The sequence below is a fragment of the Hetaerina americana genome, unplaced genomic scaffold (genome assembly GCF_022747635.1).
Source record: "Hetaerina americana unplaced genomic scaffold, ioHetAmer1.1.p SCAF_82, whole genome shotgun sequence".
Lineage (NCBI taxonomy): Eukaryota > Metazoa > Arthropoda > Insecta > Odonata > Calopterygidae > Hetaerina > Hetaerina americana.
Genome location: NW_027287450.1, coordinates 631,728 through 651,949, shown reverse-complemented (window position 1 = coordinate 651,949; position 20,222 = coordinate 631,728). Strand labels below are relative to the sequence as shown.

At 45.5% G+C, this 20,222-nt stretch overlaps 1 protein-coding gene across 1 annotated transcript in view; it reads left to right on the top strand.

The window, feature by feature from the left end:
- Positions 1-14,508: 14,508 nt before the first annotated feature.
- LOC139698332 (cubilin-like) overlaps positions 14,509-20,222 on the top strand; it is a 176,662-nt gene continuing 170,948 nt past the window's right edge. Inside the window, exons 1-2 of the mRNA XM_071597237.1 lie at positions 14,509-14,551; positions 16,709-16,843. Of these exons, the coding sequence (XP_071453338.1) occupies positions 14,509-14,551; positions 16,709-16,843 (178 nt within the window). The remainder of the gene's footprint in view (positions 14,552-16,708; positions 16,844-20,222) is intronic.

The following is a 20,222-nucleotide window of genomic DNA, read 5'->3' as shown; positions in this document are numbered from 1 at the left end:
GGAGAGGGCGGGGGGTGGGGGGCGCAAAGGCCTCCCTGGCGCCGCTACCCTGCCGCTCGCCGCCTCTCCTCCTCCTCATTCTCGCCTTCGTTCTCTTCGCTCTCGTCAAGCACACTTTCGGTGAGTAAATCGCTGGCCCTCCCCCCTCGCCCCGGCCCCTCTCCCCTCTCACCACCCCCAACCGCTCTCCGCGGCTCCGCACGCCGCGGCTAGAGGCGGCCCCTCCCTCGGACTCCGACCCCTCGGACGATGCACTATGATTCTTGTTTGCCTTCAGCACTCCCGAGGTTTGCGTTAATAACCCTGAACCCGACTCGATGAGATTCAAGTGGACTCATTTTGCCTAGGATTTTGCTGAATGCGGTTTTAATTTACCAAGGAGGTTTCTCCCAACAGGCACAACGCATCCGCGTGGGCTATTCAATTTTTAGGTAAGTAATTTTACCTTATACATTACCCGATAATCAATTAGGAACGGTCGTTTGAAGAAGATCAATGAAATCCTGATATGGATATAACGCGGAGTGCCCATGGAAATGACAACCGAAATGTTGCAATCAGTTTTTATTGAATATCAATGTGGAGACTATCATGCGTTCAAATTCCATTGACATGAATATTTCGCGTTTTCACCATGCAATGTCGCCTACCTTTTTGGGGTTTTGGGTGACGTATGGCGTTAACGTAATGCTTGGCACTCCTGGTGTGGTATCCAAGGACGACTTTTGTTAGTGCCTGGCATGGTTACGCCAATCTCGGCTTTTAGCCATTGCATGTTACACCAACTGCATTCCAACGGCTCCACACATGTATTCAAAAAGCAACTCTCTCGGTTTTCCCGGCCATTTGTTTGGCCAAAGCACATATGTAATCCGTGGAAAACGCTCGATCCGTACATTTTCAATACTTTTATGAGGTTTGCCTGAGGTAGCATTGCCAGTCGCTTGTGTGTTCGGAGTTTCCATTTCCCGATTCGGAACTGTGGCCACGGATTAATAAAATTAATGTGGCTTTACTCTAAATGCATGTTTTCATCGGTTACACTGATATGAATTCACACTTATTCGCGGAAAGTATTCTTTCATTTATGAGAGTAGAAGTTAATCTACTCAGATCTTCTTTTTCAAATGTTTAAAGTTAAATTATTCCTGCTGATCAAATCTTAATTTAATTATGATACTATGTCATGTGCCGTCCATTCGGGATGAATCGTAGTCCAAATGGTCAAGGGATTGGCTACGTTCAGCAGAGAGTATTCAGGGTTCAACCACCTTGAAACCAACGTATCCATTTTCTGGGCACCAAATATTCCAGGAAAATCGCAGGTGGCTCAGGAATAGTGAAGGAACATGTTCCCCTGCCCTGGTGAGTGAACTTTAAACGCCGCGTGCATTAAGATGAGGTAGGCTCCACATAACCAAAAACCTTTGGATCAATTACTATTTTTATCGTCGACTGAGCACTTCGTCCATTGTAGGCGCTTATTTACTGGATAGATAGGTATCCCATGGTATCTTGGTGTTTTGGTAAAAGATGACACATCCTTTGTCGGTTAAATTTGAAGAGAAGGATGGGAATAATAAAAGGCAAGTGGAAATCCGAGTGGACATTTGCCTTGCATTTTTTTAAATTTAAAGCGTTAAATTTTTCTTGTTGACCAAGAGAATTGGTAATTTTTATCGGTTCGTATCCAAGCTCAGTAGGATTGTTTCATTCATTTCATTTTTCTTTGGGGGCGATTTGTGGTTGATTGGCTGTTGAATGGAATAGTAGTGTCTACTTCTTTTCATAAAAATTTGCGGAAAGTGGATAATAAAATCATATTTATCATTGCATGTCATTTGGGAACCTTGATATTTCCATTTGGTCAAACAAGAGCCTTCGGTCCTTTTCAAGGTTTACAGGGTCATATTAGACCTTCCAATGGGCGAATGGTTCGACTACTAGCGGCAGGGTCTTAAAATCGGATCCCTAGATGCATCTGGATACCGCCAGATGAAATAGTGGAGATGCGCACGGAACGATAACTGAATTCGTTATAAAAGGTGATGATGGGTGAAAGGGGGTGATGGGTAAGGAACTTCTTGCCCAACCCCACCCCTGACGTGTACTTGTGCTTGTGAATTTCAGGGGTGCGCAACTTTAACCTCGTTTTCGAAAATGACTTTCAAGTTAGGACCCGCGACTGTGATGTCTAAAAAGGTTTACTTAGCAGCTAAAATGGGTCAGGGTACTGATCCACATTTATACGCACAAAGGACTATTTTGAAATCTTAAAATAAAAAAATGTATTACCTTCTACTCTTTGCTGGTAGGTAAATGACCTGACGACACTGCCAACTTTTGCTGCTGGTTTTCATGCGGAGAATCAATTATCATTACTGCAATTATAAAATAGTTAGAATATTAAATTCCTGAATTCCAATTTGCCTTTGGCTCTTTTATCACTCTTTTCATATTTTGTAGGCAACTCATGGACGCTTTAATCTTCTCCCACACATCCGATGTAAACTCTTACGAGGACTTTCCCCGAGATCATTGCCGAAGCGGAATGATTCCACATCGACCCGGCGCATGAAAAATAAGCTCGGGACCCTGCCCTCGATGCGAGCAGGCACTGATTGTTTTCGCGGATCATCTGCTTGCCACCCAGGGGCTTTGTAGCCAAGAAAACATGACATTTACTGCAGTGATACTAGTGGCGTTGGTGACTGGATTATTTGTATCCTCTTGTCAAGGACTTCAGTGAATCTTTAACTCGTTCTAGAGCTTTGTTCTCCTTTTCGCTGGGGAATGGTTGTCTTTTTAACACTTTCACAGTAATAATGCCTGCAGTGCATGAGTGACGAGTAGTATTTTACTATTTACCGGGAAATAGATAACAATGTGACGCTTTATGGGAGTGTCGTATGTGAAGACATGTTTTCGTCAATAATTTTCGTGGTTAATGATAACCGAAATGGATAGAAATATTCAATTCACGCGAAGTGGTCGATAGTATTGTTTGTATTGAGATACTGGGTCATCTTACTCTATTAAATCACAGGAACATGTGTCACATGCAGGTCGGATGTCGAATTTATAACATTTTGCGAGAATTCGTCTCGTTTTAAATAAAATCGACGATTTTGAGTGAAGCACGCGCGCGAGATAATTTTAGCCAGCACCCACACACTATTCACACCTTATTTTATAATGAAAAGTGGCGTTCGCATTATTAAAATAACTTTAAACGGCACATTGAGTTGAAAAATATAAGAATGCAACAATAAAATCAAATAAAATTCATTTCAGATGATGGAATTGAAAAATATTAATTTTTAAGCAAAAAAAAGTTACTAAATGCAATTGTGCAGCTCCTTCGGTTGGGTGAGCCTACTGCTTATATTATTTTACCCACATGGCCTGATTTGGCGATGCTTGCGGGGAGAAGGGGGAGGTTGGGGAATCCACAGAGCTTCCATTACTCTGATGCAGACAGATTGACAACCACGGACAAGTCCCTGGGCGAGAGGATTCAATCATTTGCGGTCCTCTAACATGCAAAACCTCTCTGGTTTCGACAAACATAGCCACACCTAACCTCGAAATCACTAAGTCGGAGCGGCGGGTTGGGGGCGGTAATCAAAGGCAGTAATCGAATTAAAAAGCACCCTTTTCACAGCGGAGGCGGGTGTCGTAGAGGCGCATACAGGCGATGCTGATTCAAGGTCCGATCCCAACCGCGCTTACCACAGAAAATGGGACTCCTGCTCCTCGCAATGCCTCGACGTGACATTCTAATGTCAGGATGCTCCCTGAATGCCTTTTCATTGTAAATTGCGAATGGATTTCCTCTCTGAAGGGGAAATGTGTCCACACGAACGCGAGTGCACCGCTCCCGGCAAGCGCACGCAGATTTTGAGTTCTTCGATAGGATTCAGCTACTACGCAGCACCGAAAATTCTCCAGGATTGATTTAAAAGGGCTCTGATTAAAAGTGCTCTTTCATGTACTGCTGTCCCATGGCTACCAAAGCCTCGCTTTATCATATGAAACATCTTTCTTTTGAGATAGCGAGGATAAATGAAAAGCTTTGATGCTTTGGAAACACGATGGTTATCGCATTTGGCCAAACGGTGAGGCACGTGAACGCGCTACGTAGAACAATGTACCAGCATAACTGTCACGATGAATGGAATGGAAGTTCAATGGATGGATGTGGCTGAATTGAGAACGAAGTGGAAACTCCCCTCTTATGGACAAACGTGAATTCACGGGCAGCGGTATCGGATCGGTTGGAGCCAGGGCTATTCAAAGGGTGCTCCCGAAGCACACATGCCGTTTTCCCGCGAACGAGCATTGAGACTGTAGCACTCACTGCCTTGGACTGTGAAGGGAGCCCTAACTCGGGGAGTAGATTGGAATGGGCGATGGAATTTCGACGTGGACGACCGCTATCTATACACATTTCCATCGATTTAATAGATCCGCCCGGATCGGCTGATGTGCACACTTCCTTCCGAATGGTAAAGAGTGAAATGGCATCCATCGACGTAGTATTTCCATCGCAAATACCAATAGAACCGAAATACCGATACCTCGAAGACCGATTGCCCGAGATCGGCCGAGGAGTGCGAAATTTATCTACGAAGGACGCAATTTCACGCGAAACGCGGCGATTGGAAACTCCTGTAGAGGATGGCATGGGATCCTTCGGGCCGGCGAGGGGCATAGAATCCTATCCATCTCCCCGGCAGCATCGATACTCAGCTTACCGTCGCCTGCTTAGGATTTGGTGTCCACATCTCGGAGGACCCGAGAGTCTGGATTTCTAGACTCAGGCGCGGCTGTGTTCACGGCGGAACAAGGAGGTAAATGGGCGCTTCTCGTCCGCTCCGGGACGAGGTTCTTGGCCGGCCCACTCCACACGGTGGACGGGCGACCGAACATTCCGGGATTTCGCGTCCTCAGCACGGCCTTACGTTTGGGACAATTGAATCCGCTCTTCCCTTTCACTCCCTCCGCCACGGCAGCATCTTGCCTTCTTTCCCGCCTGACGGACTGTGCTTCCTTCTCCTTCGTGAAGAGGGTGCCATATGACTCGGGGGGAGATGACGCAAGTGGGGCTCCCTATTTCCCGCTGCGAGCGGCGGCCACTACTCCTCCCGCGGTGGCGGACCAGCCCCTCTCCCTCTGGGCTCCCGGCTGGACTCCTGGTGATGCCCGGGCCGTTTAGGGCGCCTCGAATTTGTTTCGTGCCACGAAGGGCACCCTTTGTGTCCACCCCAACCACCACAGCCGACGAAATATGTTTTGGGGGCATATTGATTCCACTCCAGTTTTCCCATCGAGTTTTCGCAAGAACGAAACAATGGCCGCGGCGATGCGAATAATGAGTTAGATTAAAGTCAAAAAGGCATTCGTTGCTCTAATTTCACTTTGGCATGGAATTCTGACTTAAATATCAATATTCCAGATAGCAAGTTTATCATGATATTATGTATCACCTAAATTATTTAATATTAATCATTTAGCAACATATCTGAGAAACAATACTTTTTACATGTGCACCGAGTCTTATGCAAGGTGATTTCTAGTGTTTGCTTACCCGTAATTGTTGTTAATTTCAGTTTTTCAATTTAGAACGAAATTTAAAAAAGTGTGATTAACAACAACTATAGAGTAATCGTTAATTCTATTTTTGTCGTTGATTGTCAGAGCATGACTCCTGCGCGTAAGGCCCAATTCCATTGATTTTCCCCACACTGTGCGAATTATTCCAACAGAAGGATATATGAATATTACATATTTGGAAATGATTACTCTTACTTGTATCTACAGAACTGTATTTTAATCCTTATTTTACAGTATTCAAGTGCAACCACGCAGTGTGCGTGAACTGGAGCAGGAGAAAGATTTTATTTGTTTTCAAGGTTAATTTTATTGTGGCACGACAAACTTTTTATGGATATAATTCACACAGGTATAGCCCCGCGAAACAGTTTTTTGAACTCCTGAGGATTCGCAAACCTGTCATTGCCATGAGACCACCCGAAGTAGTGGCACAGTAACGAAATCTATGTCGTGTCATCAAGATTTTAACGTGGAATTACTAAGTGTTTTGAGTTATTTAAACATTGAGTATTTCCACGAAGTTACACTAAACAACCATTTTCTACATTCTGAAGAATTACACATGTAATCATTGGAGTGAAACTTAATAGAATATTGCGGTAACGAAATGTTTCCCGATTGGTAAATGGGATTACGTTATTTAGAAATGAGAGTAATTTTTTCGTCTCTCCTATCAACTCCATCCAAAATAAGAACCAATGAAACCCACGAAAATACCCAAAATTACCCCGTGGTGAACCACTGACACGTGGAAACCCTACAGCGTCCCAGAGCCTGTAACGCAAATGGAGTGTTTGGGGTCGAGCGCGGTTTTCTGCTGCGCAATCCATTCATCCAGGATTTCAGCCGTCGCAACTCTCGAATCACCTGGGATAACTTGCCGGTCATTTTGACTAATATAAGAAGGGTTAAAAGCAATGAAATGTAAATGTCGCTGCCTGACGCAAGAGGGACCTGGCTGGACTGCGCGAAGAGAAGGGCCAGGTGATCGACAGTTGTTGGATGTTAATGCAGCTGGGCCGTCATCTTAATTGAACACGACTTTTGCGTGCTTCACAGGTTCCCATGATGCCCTGTGGAAAGCACAAATGCGTATTCGTCCAAACGCGAGAACATTGTACATAGTTCTGCTTTTAAGTATACGTATCCTCAGGGTTTACATCTATCTGGAGGACAGGGAAAATCTTAAATACTAAGGGTTTTATTTTTCTTTGGATGTGAAATACGTAGAAAAGTCAGACTATCAATGAAAAATCATGGGGTTAAAATACTCTGGGTTGTCTTTAATGCCTGCAGTGTCTTTCTCCTTTTCGACAGGGTATAACTCAAATCGTAACCGGAGTTTATAAAGCAAGGCCGATTCGATTATTTTTCAGGAAGAGAAATTTGTTACTTTTTTCCAAAAGCTCTTAGATTTTTGCCGGAATTATTTGATAAAATTTCATAAAATTGACAGTTTGATTTTTTTACAATATTCTACAAAAATATTCTATGCGTGCATGTATGTTTTGCTTGGAAGCAGCAAAATTCATGTTATTAAAATTAAACTTTAATTAAAGTCACGGAAAGGCGTATCTGCTCTGGAAACTGGGGGAGTCAGGGCGTAATGGCATCAGAAATGAGTTGCAACTCTGGTTCACTTCATCTCCCTCATCACGGAAGTACGGGCGTACCCGGATGCATCTAGTATCTGAGATAATCACGCTTGAGTATTGTCATCCTTTTGTTCATTAGTAATCATAAACGTTTATTATTCTCGTTTTTCAAAGTCCATGTGTTTGTGCACTTTTAATGCTTCATTCGTTGCCTTCGTGTCTTACTGAGTATTTACTTACGACCAGTAGTTATAGATATTAAGGAGGAAACCAGCGGCTGAGATGACATGTACCACTAGGGACGAATGTGGGTAATTTGTTGGAAATGAGATAAACAGGGAAAGGAATAGGGTGGAGGAAAAACATGCGTCGACGTTCTCTCAAAGAAAAGCACCTAAGGGTTCACTATTAAACGCCCCGTCCTAAGGGCGGCACTCGAAGGGCCCCCCACATAGCAACCAGATAGGGACCGGTGTAAACCTGTACAATTCTACGACCGCCGTTACTCGAGCCCCCAGGTGGGTCGGGATGCACTCCCACCAAACCGATCCCCCAGTCAAACAAGGGCAGAAAGAAGCCTTCGGACCTCAGGCCCAACTCGTGAATCTGCATAGCCCTCTTAATTTATACCTTATATTCAGATCATATCAAAGTTCAAAACGTTGCCACCCTATGACGATTCCAAATTGACAGAAATTGCATGCATATCTGCTGTCTGCTGAGAAGATTGTGCTTCATTTAAAGGCGATTTTCTCTGAAACTGTGGATCTTTTACTTAAAAATGGGGACATTTTTAAAGAGAGGGAGACAAGGGTAGCATGACTACCAGGTTTCATTGAAATCCGGCATCCGGCGCGCATTGGTCCTCGGCTTCTAAGCTAAGCACTCCTGGGACCCCCTGCCTTCTAAAGTGAGTGTGGCTCTGTGACTCTTCCCTCCTCCCATTTCTCCTCCTCCGTCGCAAGAAACGGACTTTCTTGAAGAAAAAAGGAATCTCCCGTTCGGAACTCACTGCAGGCGGTGATTGCTTTCGAAAAAGCATTAATATTTATCTCGCTGGAGAGCATGACCGAGAGAGCGACGCAGGTCGAAGGAGGAAAGGCAAAAAACGGAGGAAGGTCTGCGAAATGGCATTTTGAGGGTGAGAAGTCGAGTCGGCGGCGGAGCGGAATGTCCCCTGGGATGGCATCCGCCACGGTTGTGGGATTGGAAGGGGTCGAGACGGAAACCGCGAAGCCCCGGGGTCTCCACGAGAGGTGCGGCATTGCTAGAATGCGGGCAGTCCTGGCAGAAATCAGGAGAATAAAATATTAGTGTTTTAATTACGAGAGTTATCGAAGAATCCGTTTCTTATCAAACCTAAGATTAAATTTTAAATTTCTGGCAGAGTTTTTATACAGAATCTTTTGATAGCCACAAATTTGTTCCATTTTTCGTTCATGGTCTTTTGAAAGAGATATAAAATAAGGTCTCTTCCATTTCTCTATCGGAGAAACTGTGTGCGTTGGGGCTCATAAAAATTATGCATTTTCCTCGTAATTTAATCCTCAAAAATCAATTATTTATGTTAATTGACGTTAAATAAAATAGATTTTACAAAATTTATTCAGCATGTGCCCGTACATTTTGCAACATATAATCTTAATTTCCTCAGTATGATCCTAGGGTAAAGATAAAAACTTAATTTACCCCGAAATGAATGATAAAAAGTCCGCAAAGTTTTTATTTAATTCGAAGAGGGGATTTTCTAAAGTTGAGCCGACAACCACTGGACTGGGCTTAATTTACATTTTAAAACCGTACCTAAAATACCAATTGATATGTTGATCTTACTACAAATTCTAGCCTCTAAAATGTAAATTTATTTTGAAAGACTTGTAACAAAACTTAAATACTCTAGTGTACCTATTGTGGATTTGAGTGTAAAATAAGCGAACGTAAAGAAAACAAAATCTCTGAAAGTTGCCCGTGAAATCATTCTAATAAGTTTCACGCTTGCAAAAATCAAATGAAATAAAGTCAGCCAGGCATCATCACGGAATAGATAAAACCCATCACTGATGATTTCCTTGATAGGCGAAGAAAATGAACTGCCGCTCAAATTAAGAAATGGCCGAGGAAAACCGGACACAGAATAGTTCATGGGCGTTTTTATAGCCTAGATTGAGCTGTTCCTCTGATCAAGAAAACCGTTTGGATTGTCATTCGGAAAAGCCGATCGAAGATGAACTTTTTACATTTGTGAGGGTAGAAAATGCAACATTTTCACGGAAAAATTGATTGCAGATGACAGCTAATTACAGGGATGAGGCGGTGAGCTATATTTACAGCCTTTTTCCTCATGAAATCGTTTAATTGGCTAGGAATATACTGAATATTTTACTCGAGAGATATTTCTTTGTCGTTTCATTCATTTAAGCCAAGATAGGCCACATCGCTTTCCGGATTGATTGCAGTTAAGAAATGGTGAGAAACCATCTACATCTACATCTACTCAATACCCCGCAAGCCGCCGCAAGGGCGTGTGGCGGGGGGTGCTAGGACACCACCCGTAATTTAGAAAAGAAAAAGAAAAAAAACCGCATGCAATAACGACAAAATCATATATAAAAAAAAAACATGGCATACATTCATGCATGAACACTTACACCCGTCACACATGCAAACACTCAAACTACCAACTAACATACACATGCACCTGAAAGTATACCTAACATCTCTATAGTGTTTAATTTTGTTCCGACTTGTAAATTCAACGTTTTCAATATTTCTAAAGTGACTTTGGTTTCTTACTATTATGATTTCTGATTGTTCGGGGAAAGAATGAGTATTTGTACCTATCTGTCCTGGAATCTATCTCCCTTAGTTTATCTTTGTGGTCTGATCTACCTAAGTAGTGTGGGGCCGTTATAATTCCTTCAGTGTCATAGTTAAACTCGTTTGTTCTGAACCTTTCTAAAAGTCTAAGCCTCGCTTGTTCTCTCCGCAATTCAAGTGGTTCCCAGCCTAAATCCCCTAGGAGACCTGTCATACTTGTGTTTTTATCATAACAACTTTATCATAACCATTCGCGAACACCTGGATCTTCGCAGCTTTGGCCCATCACTCACCATGGACGAGCGGGGACGAACGAGTGAGACCATGCATCTGTAACCTTGATGAATGTCACACGACCCTGATGACTAATTTGATTGGAAAAACCACGTTGTTCTCTGGTGTCAGAGGGAGAATAATTTAATTTCAGCTATCGTAAGCAAAGGAAGCTTAAAGTCAAGGACAAGATGCATCTCCTGAGGGATGCATCTTTTTAGGCCTGGGATTTTATAAGGAATGACGAGCCGAGAGAGAGGCAGCTCAAATAGCGGTGCTGACAGAGAGCTGCGGGGAGAGCGAGAAATTCCATTAATCCGGGCCCTGAAAGCGAAATAATTGCATCTATAGAATCGGATGACGTGGTAACATCGGGAAGAATTTTGTCTGAATGCCATACCCAGATAATCAAGTCCCAAACTGCATTTATCAATCCGAAAGATGATTGAATCTAGGGTATGTATTTCTTAGGGGGTGAATAAAAAGGACATTTTTGTTGGTGAAACCAATTTTGGGTTAATTTGAAAGCCATCAGGCACACTTGAGACTCGAGAGAAAATTCCGCGCAATAGAGAAATCCCCGTCCTACCCAGGGAAATTATCAATACCAAAATCATTTGCCGAACGGGTGGGAAATAAGTTCATTAATATTAACACTAAATGGTCACCAATTGCGGAGCCGAATCGGCCGGGCAATCTGCGGGATCGGGTCAGCTGGAAAATCCCCTGATCCTGGAAGGCTCCGCTGAAGAGGCGCCGTTGACAGGATCGCGCTCGGGGTGTCAGCGGAAATTGCCACGCCGGCCAACGGCGGCCCGCCGGTGGGTGACTCACCTCGTGAGGGCTCCGAACGGCTCACAATCATCGTGAGGATCGAGCCGATTAATTTTCGATGGACAGGCTCCCGCCTTCTGGTTGGGGAAGGTCCCGCTTCTTATAGCCTCGTCCCGCAGATACGTATGCAGTTCGTCGACAGGGCCTGACCTTCGCCCGCTGACGCACCCACCCCTCCTCGCACGGCCACGGGAGACCCATGGGGCATTGCTCAAGTCCCGCTTTTTTTGTGGCGAGCTTTCATGGGAGGAGGGACGCGGTTGGGAAGGGACACGATGACCGGGAGTGTGTCCCTCGCCGAGTGCTGGGGATGCTCCAGCCAGGCTCTCCCTTCTTGATCGACGGCGAGTTATCAGCGGGTTGAAGGGTGCGTGGCGGGGGGGAGGGGCAAAGCTGCGTTTCTACTTAGGCCGGCGGGTGGATCCAACCGTGGTGGGGGTCCCGCAGTTCCGCCCCCCCCCAATTCCCTCTCTTCCTCCCCCTCCCCCGCGTACCTACCCACCATAGGTTATCCATCGCTCTCGGAAGGGATAGAGTCCACAAAGCGAAGGCAATGTAGCCGAGACTTGATTGGTTCCTGTAATAACTCCCTCCCTCCCGCTCGCCCAAGCCTCTGCTCGTGCTACTTCCCTCATCCGTTGGTCGAGGGAAGCCCAAGGCGGGCGGAGTCGGGGAATGATCGCGGGGACCCGCTCTTCGCTTTACCCCTCGAATTATGATGAAGCACCAAGTGTGTGTGTGTGGGTGGGTCCGCTTTCGCCGGGGCGTAGAGAATGAAGCCGTGCGATTTGACGTGTTCAATGGTCACCGCGCGTTCGATTTTGCAGAGTTTGGCCCCGAGTGCGCGCTTGGGTTTCACTGATGATCGATTGATTTCTATCGAATCAAGTGTGAAATCGACGCTGACTGGAAGGGAAACTACGGGGGCTTTCCTTAGATATGTTCGACGTACAATTACGACGATTCGGACACGACCAAAATTTATTGACGCTTGGCTTTCTAAAAATGAAGGGCCTCGAGGTATTCGACCATATTTTTCCAGAGTGGCTTGAATTATTCATGAAAAATTATGGCGACAGTCGCTGTAAATTAAATAGCCAATGGTGAGCTTGGACTCAAAATAGTTTTATAAGCTGTGATAGCGTCAGAAGAAGCTCGAGACATGTAGATACGATTCTTATTTATTTTATATAGATACACCCGAAACGTTTCATATCTTTATAAGCTACTTAGTGTAGTAAATAAATGTATTTTGAAAGGTAAATACAACAAAATCTCTTGGTAAGCAACAGCAATAAGCTGGTGCCAGAGGGCGTTAAGATATTAACGAATTGATGCACATTTATTGTGACAATTAATTTCGCAATATTCTAAAAGTTAACATGTAGCATAGTCTTCTTATGGCATTGAATCAACACGGAATACCGTTAATGAACACTAAGGAGGCCCCAGTGTTGATTGGCGAGGACATTCCTCGAGTCCTGTGATAGAAATACTAGAATGTGTTAATTTTGCTATCAAAGACATTTCTCAAGCATGACGATGTCTGATTTTGTGAGTTATTTATGATGCTTCCTTGGCAGTGGTGGCTTTTCCCTGAATGTTATTTTTGTCATTCAAAAACGTATGAATCTAGTAGCCGTGATAACTCTCTAAAAATTAATGTGGTCCATTCAAGAGATGTACAATCAATACCGTGAAAGTTTGGCATATTTAGTTTAAGTCCCAGTGAGCATAATCATGATATGGCCATTTCATTATTATGCTAACGCCATGTATTCATGGACATGGCGTATAAAATGCAAGGCGCTTTTTTGTGACGACGATATTTATCGGCTGATGTTGAAATAAATACATGGGATTCATGTTAAATAAGGTGGCTTCTCTTACTTTCCTCTCCACGAGCATCCTTAATCCAAGTAGAGCCATTCCAATAATAAATTTTCACTGCAATATAATCAGAGTTACGGTTTTAAAATGTATTTGCTTTGCCGTATTTGATGCAATTAATGTGTATATATATATACACATATATATATATACATATATATATATATACATATATATATATATACATATATATATATATATACATATATATATATATATATATATATATATATATATATATATATATATAATACACAGTAACACATAATATAGAAACACAAAAAAAGAGAACACTCACACGTATTTTCTTGATATTTCGACGGAAACAATCCGTCTTCCTATGAAGATATAGAAGTAATGCTTCTATATCTTCAGAGGAAGACGGATTGTTTCCGTCGAAATATCAAGAAAATACGTTGAGTTTTCTCTTTTTTTGTGTCTATATTATGTGTTACTGTGTATTGTACTATTCGGCACTTCCGTGTTACGTCTATGAAAGTATATATATATATATATATATATATATATATATATATATATATATATATATATGTGTGTGTGTGTGTGTGAGTGTGTGTGTGTGTGTGTGTGTGTGTGTGTGTGTATGTAAACAGGGTTCGGCACCATAACTTCCTTTTTTTCAAACGCAAAACGCTTTCAAAAAAGGAAGTTATATTTCCGCACCCTGTTGATGGTTTTATGCGTGTATATATATATATATATATATATATATATATATATATATATATATATATATATATATAATTATACATTAATAATTATATATATACATTAATATGATATACATTTATTAAATTGAATTCAAAAGGAAAATATATGATAATTACAAGGTGTGCATTTTGTTTGTGTGCCGTATTGCCAACGAGTGCAGGAAACACCAAAACTAATCGTAACCGAAAGGACGGTGAGAAAAATATCAATAAAAAGTAATGGACTGAGTGCAAAAAAGAAAAAAAAGTATGGAAAGAGCCTTGACAAAATCAGAATTTGTGGCAAAATATTTGCCCACAAATTATTTCACGGTCCGTCAAGATGGGCGAAATATTAGTCTAATTTTTTTGCCAAAGATTGTCGACAAAAGACATCTGGGAAAGGAAGCGTTGACAGCTCGCTGGGTCATCTTTGAAACGACAATATTTCCCCGGCAACCGTCGACGTAAATCTCAGGATTGCATTGCTCCCCCCTCCCCCATTCCGCCAAGTTCGAAACTATCTTCAAATTAGATACAACGGTAGAAACACTCTCTCAACAATTTGATATAGCTCTCAAATTTTAAAAGGATATTCTCGTATATGTGAATGAATAAATTTCACTTTTCAGCATTGCTCGTACCAAGCAATAAATGAAAAGTGCACTGTTTACGTTTTCTAGTTGGGCCGGGACACTATTGACGAGGCAATCGAACTAGTTCCGTTGGCGACTAGTGCGGCAGTCGAGCGTTGAACTCGGCCGTGATCGATAATGAACCACTATCCCAAAGATATTAATGGCCGGAGCTGGTATGGTAAGCCTGACATTCCATATTGAATCGCGCTAGAGTCAAACTCTAAGAATGACACAGTTTCAAGGCTAACAAGATGGAAATCCTTCGTGATGAAAGAAGATACTTCGTTCTTCCTCATAGATGTTCCCCTCGAAGATCTTACCTTGTAACAAAACCTAGGTCGTCTTAAAAAATGCTCTGTGGGAAAGCAAAAAGTCTTCTTTCATCGAACTCAAGTGTTTAATCGCCGCTTTTGAATGAAGAAAGAAGTGAGGATCTACTATTATTTCCCCTAGTCTGTAGTGTCACCGGCCCGCCGGTGACGCCGGTTGACGGCCGACTTAGGGAAATAATAGCACATCGTCTAGGGGCAAAGGGGGGCGATCATTCCTTCGGGCGAGTCAGAGAACCACGCACATGTGGTAGCCGAACCTCTCTGGTTTGTATTTGTCTGACCAACCGGGAATTGTTTCTCACTTAGAGACCACAGTCAACGCCTCGACGATCTCGACTGCTAGCAACTCCATCGTTACTCAAAGATATTCCCGGCATGAATTCATCATCGAAATTGCTCGAAATACGTACTAATTATCACCGGCCGGTGTGACCTCAAAAATTCTATATCCTGTTCTTTATATATGTAAGAAATAGGAGATCGGGATGGTGGGGTAGCAAACGTACACCGAGAGCTTCCCACCGAGAGGGACCGGGTTCAAATCCCAGAGACAAAAAATATTTTTCAGTGGTATCCCGATCCCTACTTGAGGTGCTTTGTGGAGAGAGCTTTGAGTGAGTACGACGTCCGTCGGATGGGCTGTTAAACTGCGGACCCCTTGGCGCCTTTCGACAAGAGAAGGCTAATACCGACGCTGGGTTTCTCTCCACCCTTCCTTTCCCATCCATCCCTAATGGCGCAAATGACCTTAGCTGTCGGTCGCCTCCCATAAAAATTGCTACTACTATCAAAAAATAACGACATTGGGTATTAAATGAACAGCCGGGTTCGGCGCTCAGTCGATGTAAAGGCCAAATACAATGTCTGAATCGTTCGCCCCGCCGTGAGTGCTAATGGCGTACTTTTATTGTTTATCTCGGTGAAGAAATCCCAAATTTTGGACAGGAAGCCGCCTTATGCAGCAGGAGGCTCCGTGGTGCACACACAAAGCAAAAGGCCGGAGGGGGGCTTCGAACCCCGTGTGGTATTGAGGCTCCGTGTAGAGGAATACAAATAAATGGAATGGTAAAACAATGAAACGCAAGTATCGCTGTTTTTGTGCACGGCCCTCCGCCCTCCACAGAACGTCATCCACAAGAAAAACCACGCCACGAAAAATCTTCGCTCACGCGGTCCTCGGAAGACGTGGTATGTCCGGCCATATTAGGCAAATGCCCACGGAGGGAGCTATCCGCCCGTATTTCTTTCTTCCACTATGAAAAGGGAGTGTGAACTCCTCACCCCGTCCACGCTGGGGTCTCGATTCCACGACGGGAGACGACAGTCGGCTGACATCGATGGACCATGCGGGAATGAAGAGCGAGGAGGGTGCGCCTCGGGTGGGGACGTCCCCCTGCCCCCAACACCGCCCTTTCCCGCCCCTCCCCCGTCCTCATTAAACTCGCCCAGGACCACTTATTCCTTCCCCTATCCCTCGCCACTCGCGCCGCCATGCCCACTTAGTCATTCACTTTTTCCTCCCCACCTCGGCCACCCCAGCCTCCCTCGCCCCTCTCTCCCTCGCCCCCGCCGTTCCCCACCCACGCCCCCTCCTCCTCGCGGGCCGCCTCGCTCCAGCGCCTCTCATCGCCCCCTTCCTCCTCCCACGCCCCTCACCTCGCCTCCGCCCTCCTCGGCACGTATCACCTGCCCCCCTCCCCCTCCCTCCTTCCCCGCCCTCCCCGCGGCCGCTTCTCTCCCCCGCCCTCCCCCCCACTTCCGCCCCGGAGATAAGCGTGGCTGCTGCCCCAGAGATCCTTAGTCGCGTGCGGAGTGGCAGACGGGCAAGACCGAAGCGGCGAGAAGGCGCGGCAGATAGAGAGAGCGAGTGTGCGAGAGAGAGAGAGGCAGAGAGGGGTAGAGAGAGAGGCAGAGAGGGGTAGAGAGAGAGGAGGGTATTGGGCCCGTACTCGCCACCTCGGCGTCTCCCGCGACCAAGGGAGGAGAGAGGCGCTCAGGGTGAGGATCGACGCTCCGCCCGCAGCAACAGCAGCCATGGTGGCCGTGGCCATCGGGTGCATCCTCATCCTCCTGGCCGTCTTCATCCTGCTCATCATCTTCGTGGGGCAGTCGATGGGGGACCCTTGAGCTCCGAGAGGGTGAGTACCCCCCCTCCCAACCTTCCGACTCGCTCTCGACCCGCCCCCGCGGGGGTGGCGGGTGAGAGCGAGTCGTCCTCTCTCTCGCAGTCCACTGAGGATGCCTCTTGTCCTTGTGCAACGATTGCGGGGGGATCTCCCGCGGCCGCCTTCACACTTTCTCTATCCCTCTCACACGCGCACATACGCGCGCTTCCTACGGTTGAATGGCTCCGATTTTGGGGTCCTCTTCGACACTTCGATGCATTCCAAAGTTGTCCCTTTAAAATGTCCCCCTTTCATCGATTTTTATATCTTCCACGCCTCGTGGAATTTATCTTCTCTCCTCCCAACTGCACACACATGCGCGAAAGCCCCCTCAGTCCGAAGTTTACATTCGGGAATTCTCTTGAGTGGATTCCATTAATTACTCGAATCTAATTGATTCGGCATTCCACCCACTCCCAAGCGGTCGTTACCATTTTCCAGCATTCAAAATTTTCGTCAGTCCCTCGAGATTCAGGGTTTCGGCCCGTCGAGCTTTTTTTAATGCTTCTTGTTTGCAGCGTTTATATTTCCCACAAATTCCGTCCCTCTCTCCCTCCCTCGCAACCTGTGGGGACGCGGCCCGCGATGCTGCTGCCTTTTCTTTTTTCTGGAAAGCCTAATGGTCGTTTTTAATTCTCCTCGCTCGTATGAAAAGGAGCATCTCGTTTGCCGACGGTGAAGACGTCTCTGTTTTTTTTATTTCCGCGCACAGTTTTCTCTCTTTTCATCCTGGTCATAATTCTTCGATCCCTCCATCCTTTCGTGAATTTCAGTGGACGTCGTAATTGTCGTCCAACGGATGCAACTTGCCTCCCACGTCTGTAACGGGGCTCGGGCAGTTAGCGCGACGGTGCTTGCTCCCGGTGATCTATGCGATTGTTTTATTTTTGAACATAAACAACTTGTTACACATACTCTGCGTTCCCTCCGGTCTCCTTCAACCTCCAACTTAAAACGGATTAGATTTTTATCTTGACTCGAGATCTCCACCAACTCGAGCTCAAATGGTTTATCTCACGTGGTTAATATGGGGCTTGGGTAAAAGCGATCGCGGGGTGGTTCCGGAATTCTCCTCCGCAGCGAAATGATATACTATAATTTCATACTCGGACCGCCAAATGGCGCTCGTCATCTGTCCTTTTTCTCTAAGTTCGCCATTGCTTGTGGATGTGATTTAACGGACGTGAGCCGGGGGTCCGAAAGCCTCCCGTTGCCGCTCGCCTCAGCCCTTAGTCCACCCTGGAAGCAACGCGTGTGTGCTTCCCTGGTCTTTTCGCTTTTCAATGTTCTGCGCGCGGCGAACGCCTGCCTAACCGTCGACGGCTTCGCGGGTGTTTCGAACGGGTTGGAAGCGAGTGTTGTGCTCGGGGGTAAATCACTGCTCCTGTCGGCCAACGGGACAGGGCGTCGAGATGACCGTATGCGTCACCTCATCCGCCTGGTGTCGAGAAAACGCGAAGGCGAAGTACACGCCACCAAACAGGTGGGCAGGAAGACGAGGACTGCTTCGAGTGTTGTGGGGTGGGGCATGGGCTCCGCGGGCGGGGTTGACGGCCGATCGTCCCGTCCACCAGCGGGGAATCAATCCGGGATTTCGGGCCTGTAGCCCGTCGAAGCGCCCCAGACTAGTCCGAGGTCAAATGGGGGTTCGCGATGCCACCTCTCTCGTGAGCTGTGGGCCGAAAAGGACATTGTTGAGGTAAATCAACCCGAAGTTCAGTTGAAATAAATACTATCTGGTGGAGTTAACCTCGAACTGAGCCCTTAGGCGAGTGAAGTTCAAACATTCGGCGTTCAGACATGTGGACAGGAGTTGAGGACAGAATAGCGCCAACTCTCTACCATTCAATTCACTACGAAGGCTCGCTGACCAGTAAATTTAACTGCGTAGACTTAAGATGGGATTGCCTCAAAGGATCAGTCGGGATTTGGACCTGGAGACCTCCTTGTCAATAGGCGAACGCTCTACCCGCTGAGCATGTCAGAATGGAGTAAAATTCTGTTTGAAATGAACATAACCTACTAAAAGAATCCCGGGAGGTTTCATCTGAAAAACCTAGTCTTGTGCTCTTCTCGGAGCGGGCAAGAGTGTATTTAGGATGGGTAATAAATATATGCCTGAGTGCAGCAGTAAATATCGGCATAGAGTACTGCTACCGAAACACCTCAAGAGATCCTCAGTTTATTTCAAATCCCAATAAAAGTTCCGCGCTCGCACTACCGCGGCTGTATTAGTAGTATTTTAGCAGTTAATTGTGGCATAGATTCCAAAGTGAGAATCAAAACAACCAGGGCTAAGTTCACTGCTCTGGGGATTCGAACCCGAGATCTCTGTGCTGGAAAGGCAATGTTTAGGTATCTTACCAACTCCGAATCGGCAAGAGTGTGATGTGGCGGAGTACGGCCGCGTCGGCCGCCCGTTGGTATCGAATGGTCGAGTTCACGAGCGGGAGGTGTGGACGAGAATGGCGGAAAATTGCACGGCGCGGCGTAAAATATTTATAAGAGCTTGGGGCCATTGGAGGTGGGATGGAAGTGGGGGGAGGGTGGTGGTGGGAGGGTGGAAAGTGCTGTGTCTTCGTTTGTATATTTTCGTGTTTCAGCTTCCGATGGGAATCATCAAAATAAACAAGGATCTCCGGACCAGCGCCAGGCGCGGTGCGCAAGATGAAACTCTTAATTGAATGATCGGTTTCTGTGTGTACTTCGTTTCCTCATGACTAAATGCGTCCGACAGCCGATGAATAAATGGTGATAAACCGTTGGCGAGAGAGAGGGCACACATGCGAACGCTTGCGGCGTAGTTTTGAAATTTATGGGGAAAAGTGGCGGCGTTGAAAGGAAACCTCCGAGAGCGAAGGCGTCTGGGGAGGCGGACACACAGATGCACAGAAGCACACAAGTGTGTATGTTTCCAAATATATAGTCATATATTTGGAAACATGCACACCAAATATATATAAAAACCATATAGCCAAATATATATAAATAAACCATAAACACAGTAATCAACCCGAAGGTCGGTTTGGTAGGGGATGGCAGAGTTCACCCAGGACTAAGCCCAACGGCGTGTGAAAGTCACACATCAGGGTAGGGAGGCCAGTTCCTTTCCCTGCGCCGGTTATGGTTTCCCAGGAAGACCTGCTACCCGAAAAATCACATAGCATGGGTGGAGTTGCAGGTGCCCAGAGTGCCCTGCCCGAGAATCGAACCCTGGCCCCTCCGGTCAGTAGTCCAACGCTCTACCCCATGGACTACCGTGACCCGCATATATATATATATATATATATATATATATATATATATATAAATATATATGCGGGTCAGGGTAAATTACGTTTCCTCGATAGCT